This window comes from Carcharhinus amblyrhynchos, chromosome 10, assembly GCF_965287045.1.
Source record: "Carcharhinus amblyrhynchos chromosome 10, sCarAmb.v2.hapA, whole genome shotgun sequence".
In the NCBI taxonomy this organism is placed as follows: Eukaryota; Metazoa; Chordata; class Chondrichthyes; order Carcharhiniformes; family Carcharhinidae; genus Carcharhinus; species Carcharhinus amblyrhynchos.
This window is the reverse complement of record NC_137333.1, coordinates 90,094,522-90,119,380: the sequence shown is the minus strand read 5'-3', so window position 1 is coordinate 90,119,380 and position 24,859 is coordinate 90,094,522. Positions and strand designations below refer to the sequence as shown.

Genomic DNA, 24,859 nt, shown 5'->3' with positions numbered 1-24,859 from the left:
GGGGAGAGTAACTCCAAAACACAAGATTCCCCTTCCCCCCCCATATCTCTTTAGCCTCAAGAGTTGTATCTAACTTCTTCTTGAAATCAACTACATTCTGGGGTAGTGTATTCCACACATTCACCATCCTCTGGGGGAAGAAATTTCTCAAAATGCTGTGGGATTCAGCAATGTTAGAGTGATTGAATGTCAAGTGAAGGCTGCCTTTGCCTTTCACAAAACCAAAATGACTTTATTTGATCACCTTGAATTTTTCAAAATGCACTGCTATAACAGCTTTAATAATGGCTTCCACTATCTTTCCTATGATGTTAGGCTAACTCATCTATAGTTTTCTCCAATTTACTGCAATCCCCTCCACCCCTTTTTGAATAATCATAGAATCCATACAGTGCAGGAGGCCATTTGGCCCATTGGGCTTGCACTAACTCTCCACCAGAGTTTCTTACCCAGGCAAACTACCCAGCCTTCAGAAGAACAACCACAATACTACACAACCTGCCACAGTAATCTCTGCAAGACATGCCAGATCATTGACACGGACACCATCATCACACCACTGGTCAGGTACATGCTTCTGTGACTCAGCCAATATTGTCTACTTCATACGCTGCAGGAAAGGATATCCCAAGGCGTCATACATCAGCGAGACTGTGCAGACGCTATGACAATCACCAGGCAGCAGTGTTGTCTTCCTATCAGGGAAAACTTCAGCAGTCAAGGGCATTCAGCCTCCGACCTTCAGGTAAGCATTTTCCAAGGCAGCTTTCAACACAACCGACAACACAATCGCCAAGCCAAGGTCCAAACATGAGGATGGCCTCAACCGGTATCTTGGGTTTATGTCATACTACATGTTACCCCTAACATTTGACCTGGGTTTGCAAAATCCTACTAAATGCCCTGACTTAAGACAATTCACACCTCCTTAACATATAATTATCCCTCTTTCCACTCACATTGACTGTACCTGTAAAGACTCGCATTCCAACCATTATCTTGCAATTGTGTCTCTATATATGTCGTGTTTGTGAACCCATCTCTCCACTCACCTGATGAAGGAGCAGCACTCTGAAAGCCTGTGATATCAAATAAACCTATTGGACTTTATCCTGATGTTGAGAGACTTCTTACTGTGACTATTACAAAACTGTGAACCAGTAAATCATGTCAAAGGAGGTAATTTAAACTAACCCATGTTATCATGATGCAAAACTGTTCTTGTAAATGATTAAATTATTTCATGCCCAATTTTATTTCATAACCAGAGTCTTACATGAGGTGTGCCAATATTACAAAAACTATAATTTTGTGCTAGTACATAAAGTGTAGAAAGAGAATGTACATATTATAATATCAGATGTAAAATAAATCTAATTCTAAATGCAGAATTTTTACTCATACTAATGCAATCTTTATTTTAAAAAGTAGCAAGGCTGAAGCTTCATTAAGGGAACCTAATATTCTTGCACTGACCCAACTATGTCCTCCACCCAACTCACCTCTTCCAAATTGCATCCATAACTTATTTGTAGACTTGTGACTGTTCTATAAGGAGAAATAGTTCTGGTTTATTATTAAAATAAGATTAAATAGTGGGGGTAAGGATCAAAATTGGTATACCAAAGAGTTGAGGCAAGGCAAGGGGAAAAAGGTACTGTCATGGGAAATGATAGCAATAAGAAGAGATAAAGAGTACAAATCTAAGTGTACATCAGCACATAATGCTAGACGTTAACAAAAATGAAAGGAAAAAACTTAAGGCTTGTATTTGAACGCACATAGCACTCAAAATATGACAGACAAACTGATATCAAATCAAAAGTAGTAAATAACTATAGCTATTAGAGGTAAGGCAAGATGACATAGATTGGGACCTGAATATTGAAGGGTATGTGACATTTAGGAAGTTAGGAGCAGGTGAAAGGGTGCCTCTGTTAATTAACATTGATGGTATTAGCACAAAGCAGGATGACCAAATTCAGGAAGTCAGGATGTAGAAGCAGTTTGCGTTCAGATGAGAAGTTATAAGGCAAGAAATCACTTGTGGAAGTAACATACAGGCCTCCTCATCTGATGAAGGAGGAGCGCTCCGAAAGCTCATACCAAATAAATGTTGGACTTTAACCTGGTATTGTGAGACTTCTTAATGTGCCCACTCCAGTCCAACACTGGTATCTCCACATCATTGTAATAGTCATGCAGACATATAAAGTTGCTGCATAAACTGAATGACATTTTGGGGGTGTATGTAGATGTCTATCATTAAATCCAGCCCTTTCATTCCCACTGAAGTTTATTTACTCATGCATTGCTGGCATAGGGCAACATGATTTAACCAAAACTTAACTCAGACATATACATGTTCAATTGGGGTTTACTGCCAATGGAAAACATGGCTGGTTTTAGACATGAAGGCCAATTGTAGTATCTGATCTGTTGCCTGGACTGAGATCAAATAACTCAGTACAGACCCTAAATTGAACCCATGGCCCCCAGATTGATAGGATTTAATGTTTCTTCAATGCAACATTAAAACATTTATTAACACAAGATCAGAATGGAAGTTTTGCATAAGTACTTTGAACTTGTTTTGTTACAAAGATGTGCAGCACAACTGAACACAAGAACTTGTCAGTTTCCTTTTAATATTTCATACCATAGGTGAACACTTGGAGAAGCATATTATACAGCTTATTTGAATCTAATGCAATCAGAGGAAACAAGAATAATTCCACTGATAAAGCGCTTATAACAGTTTGAATACTGCAAACATAAATAAATAAAAATTGTAAAAAGATTACATGAAACAGTTTTGGACAGAATGATATTTTCATATACATTATATACATTAAAAAATGTGCCTTAAATCATAACTGCATCCCCAAGTCTACATGGCTAATAAGATATGCATTACATGTCTGTTAATTTACAGAATTGACAAACTTTACTAGTATAATACAGCATAATTCTGTGTGTACAAGTACAACTTAGTTTTCTTCTATTACAACGTTCTCAACTATGACCCTTTTAGTTTTACAAGCAGACCATTTCCTACTCAAACTTTTGACACATGCTTTTGAACCAAAATGAGGCTCCAATGTTGCACAAATTGCCCAATTGAAAACATGTGAGCAAAATTAAAAATGAGCACACTTGTCTTGCAGCTATTTACATCTCCATTCCGATTGTTTGGTCTTCTGTAACGTTAGTGGCGTTTTTGAATTTCTTAATTCTATGTCCCATATCGTACCTGGAGAGAATCTTTGTAAGCAATGCAACACTTTCGGAGCAGAGTTTTCAGGAAAAAAAAGGAGTTTTACAATATCCTTCTGCACAATTAGGAAAATTACTTTGTGTTAACTTTCTCTTGCATCTCGCAAATCAGCAACAAATATATTTGACATAAAAAGTTTAAAAACTTTGTAAACCTTACAAATAAATCTTGTGTGTCATTCCCTTAACAAAATTAATAGTGCAATAAAAATGCATTTTACTTTATCTATTTAGGGCACAACATACAAGAACCCCATGTTACTGTTAAGAGCAGGGTTTTAATGCAAGTATGTGCCATTAAATGTGAAAATTCATACAACTTTGACACCTATATATTGTCTAATTGCATTTACCTACACAAACTGCACTTGGAATGCGTACCATTGTTAGCAGCCTGACAGATATGTACTGCATTCTAGATACCACAGACCAAATTCTAACTTTTTCAAACTGTATTTTAACAATTATATAACTCTTCAGTTATCCATGCCAGTTGCATTTAGATAATCCCACATCTTGCTTAAAACAGATGTATTTCAGGACACTCTACACAAGAGAACAAAGTGCAGTGAAGCAACCATACATGTTTGATTAAAAAAATCAAGTTGCATGGAAGAACAAATTGTCTGACCAAAATTATATGTTTAATCAGTAGTTACAACTGCTTCAACATGCATCCCTTTCTTGGTAGTTGTAACAAAATAGCTGAGCTAATATTATGAAGAAGCCAAAAAAGTAAAACAAGTATTTTATACAAGGACATATCAAACAAAATAGGACAAGGGTGGAAGGGAATTTATTAGATCAACATTAAGCAACATGGATTGTCTCATGATTATGGCTAATGGGTAATTATTAAGCAGCAAGTATAAAGGGAACAGGTTGCAGAAACTGAAATGGTAGCAAAACATTTAGGAACATACAAATTTGCTTTAACATGAGGGAAGCCGGGGTATGGCAGAAGGAAGAGTTTTTAAGAGTTGCAAGGCCTTTCCTCATTCCTGACTTAAAATGCCCTAATGCATTCAAAACTTTGCAACATCAGGGAAAACTCTGCAAAAGAAAAATTTTCCTTTTCTCATTCTGAAATCACAATGTTGTTTCTCATATAAACTCAATGCCCTTAGGCCAAAACTCGGATCGGACAGTGACTGAACAGCACACAACTGAAAAAAAGGTCAGCCTGTGCTTTTACTGTTTGGAGTTGGGAAATAGTAAATATTATGTAAAGCAGGAGCTATTGGCATTGGCTTGGGTAGTCTAAACGTAAACATGCTACACAATGTTGCTTTGGTTCATCAATGTTGGTGGTTGGAAATTGGGAAGTTTAAGCAAATGTTTCCCTGGCATTTCCAAAAGTAGCAAAGAAACATCTTCAAAATCAGTACTACCTGTTCTTTGTGAAACAAAGTCTCTATCTAATATGAAATGTGCACCGAGTTGGAACTAATTACCTTCAATTCTACACAATGCCAGTGGTCACTTGTTTAGCTACAAAGAGCTGTTTTGCACCAAGTATTTGAGGGACCTCTTTCCTGTGTGCTGATTTTTCTTTTACACCATTTTTAAATTATAGCTCCACAGTCTACTCTATCATCATGTACTATATTACATATTGACAAACTAGTCAAAAGAGCATGCCCTACACATATAAATAGAGAGAGAAAAGACCAAATCGGTTGATTCTGTGGAACATTTACATCTTCAGGAAACATTTAACTGTCCAACAAGCTACTTTTTTTTTTGGTTGACAGCTATCTTCACTATACACGTTTCATTGTAAAACCTCCACAATTATCACTATAAACGAGTAGTCATTCACAGGAGTCACATTTTGTTAAGGTCTTTTTCCTATTTTTAAGTGTCGACTTTTCCAAAGGTTCCTTCTGGTGGCCTGTAATGTTTTGGAAAAGCCTTCAATTGTAGAATATTAAAAGCGTACTTGCGACATCCAACATTCTTCATCGTGTTTTCTCGGCGACATCCCTCGCTGGAGAAGAAACAAGTACAGAGAATGATAGCAGCAACAAAAAAAATGATACTGAAAAAGACTCTCAAGACAATGACAAGATGAGTATTTTGTTAATAAAGAGGGCAACTTAATGATGAGTGGTGATTATGTAATGTGCTGTACAGACTAATATTAGGTTGCTCAGGTTTGTAGTCATGTTTTTAAAAAGCTAGTTTTAAGTCAAGTTTGAATCAGTAATCAATACACTGAAAATAATTTTTGATTAGATCCATCTGTTCAGAATTACATCAGTGGTTTTGATCTGCATCAAATACATATGTCCACACAAATTACAAATTGGCAGTTGAAATATATAAAAATGGCTATAAATACTCCTAGTTTGCTGATCTATGAATGTTACTGGAAATACTGCAGCCCAATGCAAAGAGTTTCTGATAGGGTCGGAGCTGGCAAAGGAGAGGAGTTATCTTCAAAATCAACTCCTTCTTGTGTGAAAGCTAAGTGCACTTTATGTTTAATGGTTGATCTTGTGTGTGCGCTGACATAACCAGCAACATTAAGGGTGTTTTAAAAAAAAAATCACCTAGGTGGCTAAAGTTTGGGGAAATGGAAATCCAGCAGGGCTCCAGTTTCTGATTGTGAGCCAGTGATTTTGGCTAGAAATACAATCACGTGGGTGACATGTTAAGGCAGGGTCAATGACTCCACAGTCAAATATTAATCAACATTCTCACATTTAAGAATGGGTTATGTTGGACAGGTCTCAAAGGATGTTTATGTAATGATGGGACACTACCTTCAAAAACAATTAAAAGGGAAAATAAAAGTTTTAAAAAATTAAGTGCAAGTCACTGCACTGGTACTTTTGGTTTATAATCATACTGCACTGGAGGTAACCATTCAGATCACGTGCCGGCTTTTTGTAAAAACCTATCCACCTAGTCCCACTTCCCTGCTCTTCCTCCAAAATGCTACATTAGATTTCAACATGCTGAAAATGTTACTGATTTACTCAGTCTAAATGGGTGCGTTACAAGGCAAAAGCAGAATGCAATACAACAGATGCCTTATATTTACACAAGCAAATTAGTTGTTATGTGAAACAGAAATATAACTGGAAAATCTCAGCCAGTCTGACAACATCTTTGGAGAGAGGACGAAGCCAATGTTACAAGTCTGAATGACCCTTCTTCAGACCTGAAGACAGCAGAAAATAGGGAGAGATTTATACTGTTAGGGTGAGGAGGAGAGGTGGTAGGGCAATTGACAATGATGTCATTGCCACAAGACAAAAGGAATGTAAAAGGTGGTGAGCATTGGCGAGGAAGGGTGCTAATAGCAGCCATTAAGTGATCCGAATGTCTAAATGGCAGAACAAAGATAAGCAGAATGTCAAAGGACAACCTGGAATATGCTGGCCCTAGTGGAGCTGTAGGGGACCATGGCGTGGAAGGGAAGCAAAATGGAAAGCAGGCAAATAAAATGATGGAAGAAATGAAAATTAAAAGTAGAATAAATAAATAAACCAGGTGGAATGGAATAAAATAAATAGAAATGGGATGAAGGTGGAGGAGGGGCTCATACTGTGAAGTTGTTGAACTCAATGTTCAGTCTGGAAGGCTGTTAAGTGCCCAATCGGAAGATGAGGTGCTGTTCCTCCGATTTTGTGTTGGGCTTCACTGGAACATTGCAACAGGCCAAGGATGGCTATGTGGACAGGAGAACAGGGTGTTGTATTGAAATGGCAAGCGACAGGAAGATCTGGGACCTGCTTGCAAACAGATTGAAGGAGTTCTGAAAATAGTCCCCAGTCTGTGTTTGGACTCTCCAATATAGAGGAGACTGCATTAGGAGCTGCAAATGCAACAGACCAGATTAAAGGAGGTGCACATGAAGCACTGTTTGACCTGGAATGTGCGTTTGGGCTCTTGGATAAGTGAGCAGGGAAGAAGTAAAGGGGCAGGTGTTGCAACTTCTGCGATTTTATGGTAAAGTGCCATGGCGGGGGGGGGGGGGGGGCGGGGGGGGGGCGGGGGGGGAGGAGAGAGAGGCGGCAAGGTGTTAGGTGTGATGGAGTACTGGACCTGGGTATTCTGAAGGGAACAATCCCTGCAGAACGCTGACAGGGGGAATGAGGGGAAGATGTGTTTGGTCTGACAACATGGTTGGAGATGGCGGAGGATGATCCTTTGAATGCAGTGGCTGGTGGGGTGAAAAGTGAGGACAAGGGGGACCCTTGTCCTGCTTCTGAAGTAGCGCAGGAGAAGGGTTAGACACTGTTGAGACATCCATCAACCACCGTTGGTGGGAAATGACAATTAAGGAAGAACCTATCAGCAGCACCATTTTGGAAAGTGACAGAGGTGAAGAAACTTAGAGAATGAGATGGAATCCTTACAGGATGTGGGGTGTGAAGAGCTGTAGTCAAGGTAGCTACGGAAAATGGATGCTGGTGGACAGTCTATTGCTAGAAACGAAGACAGAGCGGTCAATGAAGGGAAGTGTTAGAGATGGACCATTTGAAGATGAGTGAGGGGTGGAAGTTAAAAGTGAAATTGATAAATTTTTCCAGGACCAGAGGAGAGCATGAAGTGACACAAATAGTCATCTATGTACTGGTAAAAGAACTTTGGGAGCAGTCGGAGAAGGACCAAGAACAGGGAATGTTCCACATACCCCATAAAGAGACTGGTATATGTAGGCCCATGTGGGTACCATAGCCACACTTTTATTTTGGGGGAAGTCAGACAAGTTAAAGAGGAAATTACTGAGTGAGAGAACAAGTTCAGCCAGACAGATGAGAGCTGTGGTGGATGGGGATTGTTCAGGCCTCTGTTTGAGGAAGAAGCGAAGAGTTCTCAGGTCATCCTGGTGGGGAATGGAGGTGTAGAGGGATTGGACCTCCATGATAAACAGGAGACAGTTTAGGCCAGGGAACTGGAAGTAATTGATATACATATGGCATCAGAGGAATCACAAAAGGAGGATGGAATCAAGATGGGAAGAAAGTAGTTCAGTGGGTAGGAATAGGCTGACACGATGGGCCAATATTTGACTGGACAATCCTATTTGCAGATTTTGGGAAGGAGGTAGAAGTGGGGCTGTCCAGTGTTGGGGGGCTATGAGCTTGGGAGCTGTGGAGAGAAGACCTCTGGAGGAGACTGGGTCAATGACAGTCCTGGAAATAATAGCTTGATGTTCGATGTTGGGGTTATGATCCGGAGGAGGTAGGAGGCAGTGACTGACAGTTGATGCTCAGCTCCTGCAAAATAGAAGTCCATATGCCAGACAACACAGCAGGTTCTGGACCTAAATCCAGACTTGAAACATTAGCTCTATTCTGTCTCAGTACGACATCTTACAACACCAGGCTAAAGTCCAACATGTTTATTTGGTAACAAAAGCCATTAGCTTTCAGAGCGCGGGCTCCTTTGTCAACAGTGCTCCGAAAGCTAATGGCTTTTATTACCAAATAAACCTGTTGGACTTTAACCTGGTGTTGTGAGACATCTTGCTGTGTTTATCCCAGACCAATGCTGGCATCTCCACATCATGTATATTCTCTCTCCACAGATGTTATCAGACCTGCTGAGATTTTCCAGCATTTTCTATTCTGGTTTCAGGTTCCAGCATTCACAGTATTTTGCTTTTAGCTTAGTGTCACTTGATATCTGCTCAGATGTCTGAACAAATCTCTTTAATAGTAAAGCATTTCTTATGCAAGCAAGTCACATAAGTCACAAAGCAAGTTATCTCAAAAATGGTCAACATACATTTTAAAAGGTTATTATACTATTTCAAAATAATTTTAAATACAGTTTTATTTTGTTAAATATAGACAAGCAGTTTTGAAAAGGTTTTACCACTTATGCGATTTCTTCCAAGAAAGTGCCGTGGTTTCAGAACTCAACACAAAAAGAACATTACAATAGAACAGTCACATGACAGCTAACAGAAAAATTATGACTGCACTAGAATGAGTTGAAAGGGAAAATACAGTATATGCGCTGTTCTTTCATTTTAGATATATTTCAAGAAACTGAGGTACTGGTCATATGTTTCTATTACAAGAGTTTAATGTATACAGTTAATAGAATTTTTCATACATTCTCTATTTTAAGCTTTGATAAAATATATACATAAAGTACAGTGTAAAGTTTGACATTTGTAAGGCATGTTTTAAGGTGGACAATACTATTGCACATCCTTCCGTTCAGTGGCTTCGGAGCAACAAGTAGCTAAACTTGTTTTATTAAAAAACTTTTTAAAAAAGAATGGCTTCTCTTCATTGGCATCGAAATCTGGCCAGCAAATACGCCAGGCTCAGAAAGACGCATACAATCATTAAATTGGGGCTAAGAGCAAGTAAAGGGATGGAATAGAGGAGGCTGGGGTCAAGCCTGCAATCACGGATGGGCACCAGGCCACTCAAGTTCTTCTGTGTGACTACCTCCCGCGTTCCAATGCTGTGAAAAGGGAGAATGTAGGAAATGGCAGAGGGGGAGAGGGTTTGGGTTGGAAAGGGAGGGGAGTGTTGGAAGGAAGCAAAACAAGCATGCAGCAAACAGAGCATAAGAAGAATAGGCAAGAATATTTAAAACAGAAGGGTGGGGGAGGGAAGAAATGAAGTTCAGAGATACAAAATACAAGAGAAATTAGAAAGGGAAGCACCAAAACCAGCAAATGAAAAGAAGAGTGACAAAAGTAATACATTAGAAAGAGGAAGAGTGAAAAAAGAGAAAAAAAGAGAAAATTCAGAAAATTCAGAAAGAATGACAATGGTTTCTCATGTTCAGTCTGTATGCATCAAGTACATGCTGCACTCTGTCATGCCTGATCATGCTTCTAATTGTACAAGCAAACTGAACGTGAATAACCATCCTTGTATTTAACCCTTTCTCACCTTCAAAGGGAAAGCAAATCATTACAAAATTACCCCAGAATTGAAGCTGTTCTTTTAGTGCATCTAGAATTTTCTCTGTGGGTCACAATATGATGAACAGATTTCTTTGGCTGTTGTTCCTCCTGTAATAGTAAGCTTATTTTTTCAGAATCTAAGATTTTTTGGGGAATTTGGAAAATATTCCCATTGTGTGTTTACAATACCAATATTATACATATGGAAAATCTGATAGGGTTTGAGTTGAAGTATGAATCTTAGCTTTGTAAGAAACTTGAGTGGTTAGAAAGTTTCTTTAAACAGTTTAGTTATCTACCAGAATAAAAGGCAATCACTTGGAAAAATTTAGATCATCAGCTAAAATCCCCTCTGAAATATTTAGGTGAGACAGGGTTAAATAACAGGTAAACAGAGAAAGGATAAGAAAACTACAAGAAACTTTGAGACAAGGTACACAATAAGACTAACTTTAAAACTTCAGAGAATACAAATAGGGTTCAACCACAGTAGGTGGTGGGCCATTTACTGTATTCTTATCCTTTCTTAAAGATGTACAGCAAATTTAGAACATGTCCTTAATTAGTGCTGAAACTTTTTCAATATTTGAGCGCTATTTAAAGGATTTCATGTTTATGATATTTGTAAAACATATAAAACAAAACTGATGAATGATGCATAAATGAAGACTATAAAAACAAAAAAGGTCAGACAATTCCTTAACTTTAGTCACATTCACGTAGCTCTGATGGACAAATAACAAGCAACTTTACTGCTGCTGTGAACTGAGCGAATGGAATGAGAGCAAACTGCAGAAGAGTTTCTTTTCTATAGACTATGTCAGATAAATGAAGAATACATTTGCGCATTGTATTGCAGCTCATCAAGCTACTTCTCCTTGTGTTCAAACATTTAGACTTCCTAATACAACTTTAAGGCAAAATTATGATGGACAAATTTGTTTTAAAATGTACTTTTTCCAGCTTTGTACAGTAATTTAATTATGTACTGCTTTGAAAAAGAGATTTCTCAATGTTATTTCTTTTTCTTTTTGCAGTAGTTTCCCTTGAAGATGTAGCTGCAGAATGGGTAATATGGAGCTACGCTTCCTAAAGACCTTTCCTAAACCAGTCACTAGTAATCCCAGGGGAGAGGATAAATGATTCCACCATCCTGTGGGGTGTTAACAATCCTCCAGTTTGTATTTCCACACAGAACCAAAGCTGAGAATAGAAACACAGTTTTATTCTCGGGAACCACCAAGTGGAGAAAACTAATAGTTGACATACTTCCATCTCCTGCCACCATGCTTCCATATGTAATGAGGCTGTACCAATTCCATTCTCTTTCCTACTGCTTCTTCAATACACCCTAATAATCTTCACATCCAGCCTGCCACCAAGACAGCAGCCATGCCATCTAAACCTAGATTTTGCTCAGTTGGCTGGACAGCTGGTTCACTGATACAGAGAGATGCCAACAGCACGGGTTCAATTCCTGTACTGGGGGACGTTATTTACGAAGGCCTACCTTCTCGCCTGAGATGTTGTTATCCTCAGGTTAAATTGCCACCAGTCAGCTCTCCCTCTCAAAGGGGAGGGCAACCTATGGTCATCTGGGACTGTGGAATCTTTACCTATAATGTAATGCTAAATGAATAGAATCTATTGAGACAGGAAAGGCTTTCAGTTTGGGTTAATTTCCAGCAAGAGAAAGGCACTTAAACTACTAACGGAAATTTTCTTCAAAGCTTCTCCCTTTTTTTTCCCTTACATGTTTTGGCTCCTAGCTGTCTTAGAATAGAATCTTAGAATTATACAGTGCAGATGGAAGCCATTCGGCTCATCGAGTCTGTACTGAGCACAATCCCACCCAGGTCCTATTCCCATAACCCCATGCATTTACCCTAGCTTGTCCCCCTGACACTAAGGGGCAATTTTGTACGGCCAATCCACCTAACCTACACATCTTGTACTGGGTCACACGCCATGGATATCAGTCACTATCTAATTCCTCACCTTGTTGACACTCAATTGCAAGGTTTGAAAATTTCTGAAAGAAATTTCTGAATTTCTGAAAGACAATCAAGTTCTGATAATATATATACACATATCTATATAATATATAATTCCAATAGGATTTGCTGGGTATTAATCGGGGGCAGAATCGTGAATAAATGTTCTATGTTCTATCCCTAACCCAAGCTTATTATAACTCCCCCAGCACTGCCAGAAATCAGGAGTCTCTTTTAGCTATTTGTTGACAGCACGCACTAATTCAGCAACATGATCATGATATTTAGTGGATGTCTAACTTTATTTTCCTTGCCTCATGTAGGTTAGCATATAGCTGTATTTTTCCAAAGTTAATTCTTGTGTCCCTGGCACTTGTGACTTCACAGTAACCTTTGACAAAAATGCAGCTTCATGCTGTCAGTGGCCACTATTGGATGCCTTCAAAGCTGAAAATCAGAACCAAGATTATTACTTGTTATCCAACATGAAAGGACAGATATTTAGAGGTTGGGTTCCCTCAGAATCTAATGATTTAAATTAAAAATGTTCCATCCTGGATGTAATTTTAATGGAACTACTGGTTTGGTGGTGGGTGTCCTTTCAGCAGACAACTCTTCCACCTTCTTCCATCGGGAAAAAATACAAAAAAGTCTGAGGTCACGTACCAGCCAACTCAAGAACAGCTTTCCTGCTACCAACAGTCTTTGAATGGACCTAATATATATTAACTTGATCTTTCTCTACCCCCCAGCTACGGCTGCAATACTACATTCTGCACCCTCTTCTTTCCTTCGCCCCAGTGTACTCTAGCAACAGAATGTTATTGGCTGTATCGTGCACAAGAAACAATATTTTTCACTGTATACCAATACTTGTGACAATAATAAATCAACTGGGTGAACAGCATATTTGAAATCAAAAGTATACTTGTGAGTGATCACAATATTTTAATCACGTGTATGAATAAGGTTAGTTTTCTGTATCTTGCAGTATCTTTTAGCTTCTGTGAATTATTTACCCTGCGAATATATTTGACCGAAAAGCTCTGCCTATAATTATTAATATGCCATGTTATTTTCTACCTTTTCTCAAAATAGTAATAATGACCCCCCTGTCCTGGCACACTACACCCTCATCTTCAACCTCACCTAACTCTCCCATTTGTTTTATTCATTTCACAGGATGTGGGTGTCAGTGGCTAGGCCAGCGCTTATTGCCCATCCCTAATTGCCCTCGAGGTGGTGGTGAGCTGCCTGCATGAACTGCTGCGGTCCCTGCATTGTATAAACACGCTGTTGCCTCTTAAATCTGTCTACATTTCCCAGACCGCCTTGTTCAAATTCCTCCAAACAGGGTTCTGTCTCTGCCATAGTACCAAAACCACTCCAATCAAGTGACAAATGACACCTGGCATGGAATTAATAGGCCAACCATTCTACGATTCTGAGATTGTGGTGGGGACAAACAATCGCTTTTTATTCTTCTCAAATTGATGACAGTCTTTGATACTGTCAAACAAAAAAGCCCCTCCCAACACTTCTCCTGTCAACCACTTGGTTACATTCTTATCTGTCTAGTTGTAGCCACAGAATTATGCACAATGAGTTCTCTTCCCTCTGCCACACCATTACCTCTGGATCTACTGCTGGCCTCCCCCCACGTTGCCCCTCAAAACATTATCCGAAAACAACTCAGCCTGCACATGTATGCTGATGACATCCACTCTACCGTACCACGACTTCTATCGACCCATCCACTCCTACAGCGAAATATAGAGAGGCCCAAAACCACTGCCTTAGGCTTCTGGAACTAATTTTGTTCCCTAGCCACCGATACCATTCTGTTCCTTAGCACCTGAATGAGACTAGTCTGTTTGCAGCCTTGATGTCAGATTTAACCAAGTATTTGCCTTCTGCCCAATGTCTGTGCCATCAGTAAAACTGCCTATTCAACCTTCAAACATTGCTTGATTCTATTCTGCCTCAACCCAACTACTGTTGGAACTTTCACTGATGCTTTTGTTACCTCTAGACTTGACCATAGCTACTGAGACTTTAGCCTCCGAAATTATTGCCATAAATCTTTATGTTTCTTTCCTCCTCTCTCTTTGACTATGTCTGTCTCAATATGCAGCTTGGTGTTCAACTTTGTTTGATGTTGCTTCAATGAAAGTCTTGGGACATTTTACTATGTTTAGCACTATGATGAGCATCCTCCATATTCCTGTCATCAATATACCCTGATTTGAGGTAGTTATTAAGTTTGGAGGGCACATTAACCCCAAAAAAGGTACATTCAGCAGCAAAGATTCAGGCTCATAGGAGCCATTTCTGATGAAAGGATACTGAACATTAACTTTATGCTTTGCCCTCTTCGCCGACTCGGTGAATGCTTCCAGCAATTTAAATTTTTATCTTGAATGACGAGAGTTTGCCTGCGCTGGTCGCAAGACCAATGCAAACAGCCTGCTGTTTAACATGGTCAATTCACAGCATACACTAACATCTCATTCCCTAGCAACAGTTGGAGTAATGTATGTAAAGACCCAGTTACAGATTTCTACAGGAATGCAGAGGGCATGTGGAAAATTATATCTAAACTGAAATAAAAATGAATTTCTCTGAGTGCTTGCAATCAGTACAATTTAAAACCAGTCAAAATGACATATTACCTTAATATCTTCCAAGTATTGGTTTGGCTGTTTCTGAATGTTTAATACTGGCCTTGCTATAAAATAATCCTTGCTTACTATGATGAGAAATAAATTATTTAAACAAAAACTAAATGATCATTTCCCCTTTTAAAGTCAACTGCATCTCAATTTCCTTCCAGATTGTAATGATGATCCCCAGGTCACAAAGCTGCATTATGAGGAAGTTGCAGCTAGTGGGGAAAACTGCACTTCTTAGTGCTTGTAAAAATGAGCTTGTATTTAACCTTAACTCAATGTTAGGAGCTAATGAAAGGTCTTGACTTTTTGAAAAGCATTGTCATGCTTTGGAATCATGCCAGATTTTGGGGGCAATTGGTGATCATGTACAATACCTGTTCGTCTTCAACTTTAAATCTGGTCAGATTAAATAAAATCCTACAGGCTTCTGAAGATTTACAATAAAGATTTCTCTGAACTGCCATTGTCAACTGTCCTTTCAAACACAGAAAATTAACTCTGTTTTAAGTATATTAAAGTTAGTGCTTTCATAAACTTAAAAAACAATCCAAAATGATCAAACTGGGGTCACACTGTTCCCTCATGCAAACAGGAATACAGAATTTATATTCATAGCAATTTCACACTGTACAGAGTTCCCGTGTTCAACATACATTACCAAACTGTGTTTTAAAATAAAGTTTATTTGTTAGTCAGCAAGGCTTACATTGCAGTGTTAATAATGTTACAGTGAAATTCCCCTTGTCGCCATAGTCCGATGCCTGTTTGGGTACACCGAGGGAGAATTTAGCATGACCAATTCAACTAACCAGCGCATCTTTCAGAATGTGGGAGGAAACTGGAGCACCCGGAGGAAACCTACGCGGACACAGGTTGAAATCGCAAACTCCACACAGACAGTGACCCAAGCTGGGAATCAGACCTGGGTCCCTGCTAACCACTGTGCTACCACTGTCACATTTTGCCAGTAGCATACTTTTCTGAGACTGGGCACTAGCGAATCAGCTTCTGGGCTAACGCGAAGTTGTCATGATGAGCGAGATGACTAGAGCTACTTCAAGACATGGAAGGTTTAACACTGCAACTGCAACACTGCAGCAGCCCAGGAGGAAGGAGACCCTAAGTCTAAGTTCTTCTTTAGTCTAGAAACATAGAAGTAGGAGTGGGCTACTTAGCCCCTTAACCCTATTTAAACATTAAATATGACTCAACAAAATCTGTTTTGAGTTCAACTAATCCAAGCTCAGCAGCTTCACAACCCTTTGTATGAAGTGCTTCCTGATATCAGCCCTGTAAAGGAAATCTGATTTTTTTTTTTAAACGCACAGTATTCTGAGACTCAAAATAGATTCTTCTCGAGTTTAATTTCTTCAGCAAATTTACAATGTCTTTTTGGGAAAAAACCACCCACTGATTCACAGTTCCATAGCTAGCTCATTTCACAATCCACATCTTGTTAGAATATAGCCGAGGTGGCAAGGGAAGGGGTTGTAGAAGATGGTTAGGATGAGGAGTGAGAAATATTGATCAAGGTTAGGTGGATGGTCACATTCCAACAAGTCCTGAAGCAAGCAATGTGTCTGGATAAATACAAGTTTGATCAGGGAAGGGGCAAGACAACAAGGCAGTCAAACGAATGAGCGGTGGGGGCATGAGAAGATACAAAAAGCCTATGGAAATTGATGCACAGTCAGGAAGCAGTGTCAGGGAAGCCAGGTTAATAAGTGTAAAATACTGCAAATAAAAACAAAATGTTGGAAAAGCTCAGCAGGTCTGGCAGCATCTGTGGAGACAGAAACAAAGTTAGCACTTGGAGTTTGAGAGATTCTGGTTCCAAGCGGCTCTGAAGAAGATTCAGACCAACTCAAAATGTTAACTGTTTGTCTCCACAGATGCTGCCAGGCCCACTGAATTTTACCAGCATTTTTTGTTTTTAAGGAGAGATTAATGCTCCAAATGGGTGGGGCAGATAAGCAACAAATGTGCCCAAAGCACAAAACGCTGGGAGTCACCTCTGTTCCTTTCTTATATGGACAATTTATTGCATAAGCTTCCTATAGAGATATATTTTGCTGCCACAATTCCAGGATTAGTTCACCTAACTGTGATAAATATAGTTGACATAATTTTGCTGCATCCCATTTTCCTGTGCAATTCATTGCATCCTGATTTACAAATCCTTGCCTTATTGAAGAATTACTTTTCTGCAGTTTGCATCTTTCCGCAATCAATGTGTGCAGTTTTGAATGGCTTGCCAACAAACGAATGCTTACCTCCTCATGCAGTCCAGGGCCTGTGTGAAGACCTGAGGAGCCATGCCATGCTCATGCTGCAGGATCAGACATTGTTCCAGTGTGATCGACATAGCTGTCCGGTCCTTGGCACTTTTACAGCTTGTAAATCGAACACCATTTAATCTACGACAAATCTAACAGAAAGTGAAAATAAAATCACATTAAAATATTAAAGGTTATTTTGTTCTTAATACCTACATTTTAAAATGAAGTATATATCTAAAACAAAATAAGAATGCAGCAAGGTTACAGAAACTTATAAATGGACACAAATGAAATCATTTGTAATTCATGAATGCCAAATGAGGATCATTTGTGCTATAGGGAAATAAGATTTCACATTGTCACATGTCCCAGAAATATCTCAAAGTGCTTCATTACATATTGCTTTGTAAGTGTGGTAACATGAACCCACAATAAAGGTAGTCAAATACATCATCAAAAGAACAATCTTCTTTACATAATAAATTAACAAAGTTTACAAACAGCAATACAAAGCAATAGTAAGAATGATGAAAACTGACAACTAGCACACAGGTCTTGTTTGTGGAACATGCTCTTGCAGCTCAAAGCTGCCGATGATGTCACACAAAACTGCAAATCCACTAAAAGACATCAGTAACGCACTTACATGGTGTTTTTTGAGCACCTACATAATACTTCTCCCTCCTCTGCCCTTAAATTTCAATCCCACATCAGGCCAGAAAAAAATACAGTGAAAGCAATGTCTCAACTATGTGTCAGTCTTTCATGAGATTTTCAATTGTGTTGCAATGTGTGCAATGTCACTGGTGATTCATCAAACACTGGTGGATATTTTATCAGTTGATCAGGATTTTTAGATGTGGAAGGCGGAGAATCTACACCTGAATGTCCCTCATCCACTCCCACATTAGAACCTTACGCAACTGGAAGCACTTCATGGCAAACTTGTGCCGCATTATCTGAAGCTGTTGCTGATTGGGAATTATAATGTAAACGAGTCAGATCTCGGTGTCTGCTAACAACTCTTCCATTGTCCAGTTTCACGACCCAATATACTAGACCACTTTTATTTAGAATTATTCCCAATAACCATTCCTGATTACTACCAAAGTTTCTGACAATCAGCCATGCTGAACAGTCTCTCCTTTGCATGGTAATTGTGATTCTCCTACTTCACTTGTTTCCTGTCCAGTCTTGCTCTGAGATTTGGATGAACCAGATCCAGGTAAGACATCTGTCTCCTACCCAACAATAGTTCAGCTGGAGCCCTCTATAGTTGCTGACTATAGTGTAATATGATACTGAAACAGGAACCTCCACAGCCTGGTTCCCAAAGTATCACCTGCTACTCTCTTCAACTCCTCTTTCAAAGTTTGAACAGCTTGCTCAGCTAAACCATGCAAAGTCGGATGAAGCAGCGCAATGGTGCATTCCATTCTTTTGCATAAATTTTTGAAATAAATCACTTATAAATGTGGTGGCATTATCTGAAATAAGAGAATCTGGTAGCCCATGTGTTGCAAAAATTTGACACTGCTTCTCTATTCTTTAACAGGAGCTATAATGTTACTCATGATAGATGCTTCACTTAGAATGTGCATTCTATGATGACCAAAAACATGCGGTTCACAAAAATCCTGCAAAGTCCACAGAAAGTCTGGACCACTGATCAGGCTACTCCCAAGGATGAAGTGGTGCTGGTGATGCCATCTGCACGTGTCTAACGTGCAGAACAGGATTTCACCATATTCTCAGGCCTTGATCCATATTAGGACACCAAACATTGGGGCGGGGGTGAGGGCACTTCTCCCATCCTGCTGTGCTGATTTTTTTTAGCACAGAGGAATGGAGATTTCAGTGGGGCCAGATCAGTGCAATCTGTGCTGGGTATTTAGTCCTGTCAGCTCTGTGCTAGAAGTAGGCAACTTGGAATTTCCATGTAATTTGAATGCCATTAGCAGGCCTGGGACTGAAATCTTTGGGCCCGCTAGCATTCCCCCCCCCCCCCAAAAAGGGATGGGCACAGAGGAATTGCCTAGGCATTGGCACTTTGCCCCAAGGGGACAAGTGCCAATGCCCAAGGGGCACCTCAGCACTGTCTATCAGGCATAGGGCATTGCCAATGGGGCAGGGCCTAATAGCAAGGATTATGGGGGTGGAAGGTCTTGCTGTCACTCTGGGATCGCGAGTAAAGCGAAGGAGGCCAGCAATCAGGATTGCCATGAGGTAGGGGGAAGGGGCGGAGAGTATGATCAAAGCAGGCTGGAGGCCAGTCGGGGCTAGGCCTGAGCATGCTGTGGGGAGGGTGCAGCGATTGGGCCACGGTGGTTTGAGGGCTGGCTTTGCTGGGATTTGAGGGGGTCGTAGGGCTAGCCTCAGGAGGCCTGCAGAGAAAGGCATGCACGTACAGTGATCTCAGTGCTGATCGATAGGCGCATGCACAGTGGCCCACTCAGTGATATGCTGCTGGCCACTCCAGTGGGGATAGGTCCACCCCCTTCCTTTTAGCACAGTTTACACAAGTGCATTCTGCAGTGCAGAGTGTAGGAGGTTCTACTCTGAACTCCCATTGAAAACCAATGTGATTTACTCCAGTTTTCACACAAATTCAGCATTTTGAATTTTTTGGGAGAATCCCAGCCATGGTCTGGCTAGATTTTTCATTGAAGAGGTACGTGGATGAGCCATCATTTGTGAAAAACCACGGGACGGAATGATAGCTCTCAATCCCCACAATATACAACCATCCTACACACTTAACTCGTCTTTGCACTTCATACAATGTTTCAGTCCACCATCTCCTACAACAATAGGCAACCATGCATCAGAAATCTCTTTACTTGACATAGAATAGGATCTGCGGCCACTGCTTAATCTGCATAGCATTCATTGGAGAATGTGCAAGTCTTTCCAGTCAGAAAATTGTCTCGTGAGGAAACAATACCTTGGTTGGCATATCGGTAAAGATGACTTAATGCATCAGCCTTTGCATTGTCACTTCCTGCCCTATATATAATACTGATAAGCTGACAATGCAAGGGTCCAACATTATTCTCACTGAGGCCATGGGAGAAATACATCTCGACTCACTGAAAAGACTCATCAATAACTTGTGGTCAGTAATGGCCATTGAGGCACTGATGGAATTTTTTAAACAGCAAAACGATAGCTAGACCTTCCTCATCTAACTGTGAATATCCCTTTTCAGTCTTTGTCACCGTATGAGATGTAAAACCAATGAGTTTTCCTGACCCTCCTCATTAGATGCAAGTGTACCACCCCACACCACAGGGAAGGTATCGCAAAATCAGAATGAATTCCCTGTATTGATCAAAATGAAGCATCAAATTAACTGATTATAGCAGCACTTTCATGTCAAGTAGCAGATTGCCAGGGATTGTGGAGCCCAAATATGTGAAAATATTAATTTCCACTGTCACATTTTCAATGATAATGAATGGCAGTATAGCAACATCCTGAATCATATTTGACTTTCTGATGCTGACAATCAAATCAATCACTTCACCGGTGAGAGAGGTGTTCCCCAAAAATAGAAGTTTAGTGCAGCACTGTCGAGGTACACCAAATCCCTGCAGTGTAGAAAGAGGCCATTTGGCCATCGAGTCTGTATCAATCACAATCCCACCTAGGCCCATCCCTGTACCCCCACTTTTTTACCCTGACAGAGGGGCAAATTAGCACACCCGCACACCTTTGGAGTGAGAGGGGAAACTGGAGCACCTGGAGGAAACCTGTAGAGACAGGGAGAATATGCAAACTCCACACAGACAGTGACCCAAGACTGGAATTGAACTCAGGTCCCTGGTGATGTGAAGCAGCAGTGCTAACCACTGTGCTGCCCTCAAAGAACACAAGACCAAGAACAAGAACAACAAGTACAAGAACATTCTGATGAATAATAGGCACAGCTTTCTTTGGCTTTGATCTCAGATGAAGCAGTCTGAACAACTTTTGTCAGTTCTGATACAAATAGACACCCTCTGTAGATGATCTGAAGGCAGATAATAGCAGCAAATAGAAGAATATACTAAGGAGTGTTTGAATCCACTGCAGATCTCAAAGGATTCCGATGTTGCCCTGTCACAGCTGACCTTACCCATCATGCTGTCATGGAAAGAGCTCACATTAACAGCTTTGGTGGACATCCAATTTGCAAACAGTCCACCTCTGCTTACATAGTTGAAATGATGTGGGTATGCCGGCGTTGGACTGGCGTAAACACAGTAAAAAGTCTGACAACACCAGGTTTTAGTCCAACCTATTTATTTGATAATATACTCACTAGCTTTCGGGGTTACCCCCTTCGTCAGGTGAATGGAGAGTTCTGGCCAGAACTCTCCATTCACCTGACGAAGGGGGTAACCCCGAAAGCTAGTGAGTATATTATCAAATAAATAGGTTGGACTAAAACCTGGTGTTGTCAGACTTTTTACTACATAGTTGAATGCCTTGACAAGATTAGTGAAGGAAATATATAATGGTCTCCTTTGTTCACAACATTTATTTTGCAGCTGATGGACTAAGATGATCATGTCAATTTAGGTTTTCCAATTGCGAAAGCACACAGGCAAATACTTTTCCCATAATGAGCAGCAGGGAGATGCCTCAAGTGTTGCTGCAATTGCTGTGGTTGCTCTTGATCTGTTTACAGGGTTACAATCTTTGCATCTCACGTATACTGGGGCACTGCCTCCAGAAGACATAGGGAAGTTCATGTAGATGCTGGAATGTCCGTTCCCTATGCCTGATGAGTTGATGTGGCATATTGTCACCATATAGAGCTTTGTTGATGACAAATGAGTCAACTATCTCAGCTCCAGGCTATCACTGGAGGAGCTCCTTACTGTCTAGGCCCAATCATCTTCAGCTGCTTCATTAATGACCTCCTACCATCGTAAGGTCAGAAGTGTGAATGTTCAACAGATGTCTGCGAAATGTTCAGCACCATTCATGACTCCTCACATATTGATGCAGTCCATTACCAAATGCAACAAGACCTGGACAATATCCAGGCTTGGGTTGACAAGTAACATTCACGCCAGACAAATGCCAGGCAATGACCATCCCCAACAAAAGAGAATCTAATCATTACCCCTTGACATTCAATTGCATTGTCATTCTAAATCCCCCACTATCAACATCTGGGGGACTACCACTGACCAGAAACACAACTGGACTAACCAATCTAAATACTGTCGCTACCAAAGCAGGTCAAAGTCTAAGAATCCTGCAGCGAGTAATTCAACTCCTGGCCCTCCTCCCTAAAGCCTATCCACCATCTACAAAGCACAAGTCAGGGGCATAATGCAATACTCACCACTTGTCTGGATGAGTGCAGCTCTAGCAACACTCGAAGCTCAACAAAACCCAGGGCAAAGAAGCCCGCTTGATTGCTATCCCTTCCACAAAGATTCAATTCTTCCACCAGTGATGAACAGTGGCAGCCGTGTGCATCATCTACAAGATGCCCTGCAGGAATGCACCAAGGTTCCTTAAGCAGCACCTTCTAAACCCGTAACCACGACCATCAAGACAATAGCAGCAGATATGTGGGAACGCCACCATCTGGACATTCTCCTCCAAGTCACTCACCATCCTGACTTGGAAGTATATTGCTGTTCCTTCACTGTCACTGGGTCAAAATCCAGCAATTCCCCCCAACAGCATAATGGGTGCACCTACACCCCAAGGACTGCAACAGTTCAAGGCGGCAGCTCATTGCCACATTCTCGTAGAATCCTACAGTGCAGAAGGAGGCCATTCAGCCCATCGAGTCTACACCGACCACAATCCCACCCAGCACCTATCCCCATAACCCCACGTATTTGCCATGCTAGTCCCCGACACTATGGGGCAATCAACCTAACATGCACATCTTCGGACTGTGGGAGGAAACTGGAGCACCTGGAGAAACCCACACAGACAGAAGGAGAACGTGCTGACTCCATAAAGAGCAACTAGGAATGGACAATAAATGTTGGCCTAGCCAGCAATGCCCACATTCCTTAAAAAGAATTTTTAGAGAAGCTTTATTAATCTCCTCTAAGCTCTGCCATGACAAGATGGCTTTCAATGGTATCACAAGCTTCCTCAGTGACTGTATTTTCTCCAGAATACAACGCAAGGAAGTGCTCATCCATCACACCAACAGTTTACTGCATGGTGCTGACCTCTCATGCCTTTGACTTCAATGAGGCCATTTTCTTTGCTGGCTGTTGCCATTATGATCCCTTCATACGTTCCATGTCACAATATCCAGAGGCTCTTTGACAGAGTTGTAACCAGTAACCAATGGCCTACCACCTAGCAGTCTGTTAACTTTACTTCGAGCAGCTCTTAATGCATTCAGAGTATCAGGTGATTATACGTTAAATGAAGTCATCAGGAAGGAACACCCTGGCATGCAATAAAAATGATTCTGATTCTCAATCTTTCTTCAACTGTGTATCCCTATAGAAAGGATATTACTCAATTAGAAAGAGTGCAGAAAAGATTTACTAGGATGCTACCGGGGCTTGATGGATTGAGTTATAAGGAGAGGCTGGATAGACAGGGACTTTTTTCTCTGGCGTGTAGAAGGCTGAGGGGTGATCTAGAGGTCTATAAAATAATGAAGGGCAAAGATCAGCTAGACAGTCAATATCTTTTCTCAAAGGTAGGAGAGTCTAAAACCAGAGGGCATAGGTTTAAGGTGAGCGGGGAGAAATACAAGAGTGTCCAGAGGAGCAATTTTTTCACACAGAGGTTGGTGAGCGTCTGGAACAAGCTGCCAGAGGTAGCAGAAGCAGGTACAATTTTCTCTTTTAAAAAGCATTTAGACAGTTACATGGGTAAGATGGGTATATAGAGCGATATGGGCCAAATGCAGGCAATTGGGACTAGCTTCAGGGTTTATAAAAGAGGGTGGCATGGACAAGTTGGGGTGAAGGGCCTGTTTTCATGCTGTAAACCTGTTTGACTCTATGATTCTAAGTGTTTGGAGTTCTTTTTCTCCCTGGCTTGTTGTTTAAGAGTTTTGACTGTATGAAACAACAAGTTGAATCAGCAAAGTATCTTTGTAAACAAGTAAGTTTTAATACTTGTTTCACAATACACATGCCTGACTACACAGTATTTTGGGGGAAAATTATTTAATTTTTTATTTACATAAGATACAAGTTCAAAGTTACAGTATTTCTTTTTATTGGCACAGTTACTTTACATCCAGATCTAATGAGTGCCATACTATTTCTATTTCTGCACAAGGTTTTATAAGATGGTTATGTTCGAAACTTTTTAATTCAAGGTAAAGTGGAGCTTGTGACCTTCCTACGAGTTCTGCCTGAAAACAAGCCTAAGTAGCCTAGGGAAACAGGGAATAATAAGCCTGTGAGAAGCTTAAGTAACTCTGGATTGGTTCCTGTAAAAAGTATGATTCTGTGGAGAGTGTGCTGTAATGTATAAAGACTATGGGATTTTCAGTCCTATTGGGAAATAAAAGGGGAATATCTTTTCTGTAGTGCATCATTTGCCTACTAAACATAGTGTAGTTTTCACATAAAAGCAAAATCCTTCAGATGCTGGAAATGAAATAAAAACAAAATTCTGGACAAACTCAGCAGGTCTGGCAGCATCAGTGGAGAGGGAAACAGTTAAATGCTTTGAGTCTACATAACTATTTCAGAACAGGTGATGTTTAGAATTAATTAATTATAAATAAATAATAACATAATTGGCACAGGGTGGAGG

At 40.4% G+C, this 24,859-nt stretch overlaps 1 protein-coding gene across 11 annotated transcripts in view; it reads right to left on the bottom strand.

Annotated features, from left to right (window-relative positions):
* Positions 1 to 2,628: 2,628 nt before the first annotated feature.
* LOC145349167 (inositol polyphosphate-4-phosphatase type I A) overlaps positions 2,629 to 24,859 on the bottom strand; it is a 171,202-nt gene continuing 148,971 nt past the window's right edge. For all 11 annotated transcript variants that reach the window (XM_080197574.1, XM_080197575.1, XM_080197573.1 and 8 more), the window contains 2 exons: positions 17,105 to 17,259; positions 2,629 to 5,266 (listed from right to left, as the gene is read on the bottom strand). In XM_080197574.1, the coding sequence (XP_080053700.1) occupies positions 5,134 to 5,266; positions 17,105 to 17,259 (288 nt within the window). In that variant the 3' untranslated portion in view covers positions 2,629 to 5,133. The remainder of the gene's footprint in view (positions 5,267 to 17,104; positions 17,260 to 24,859) is intronic.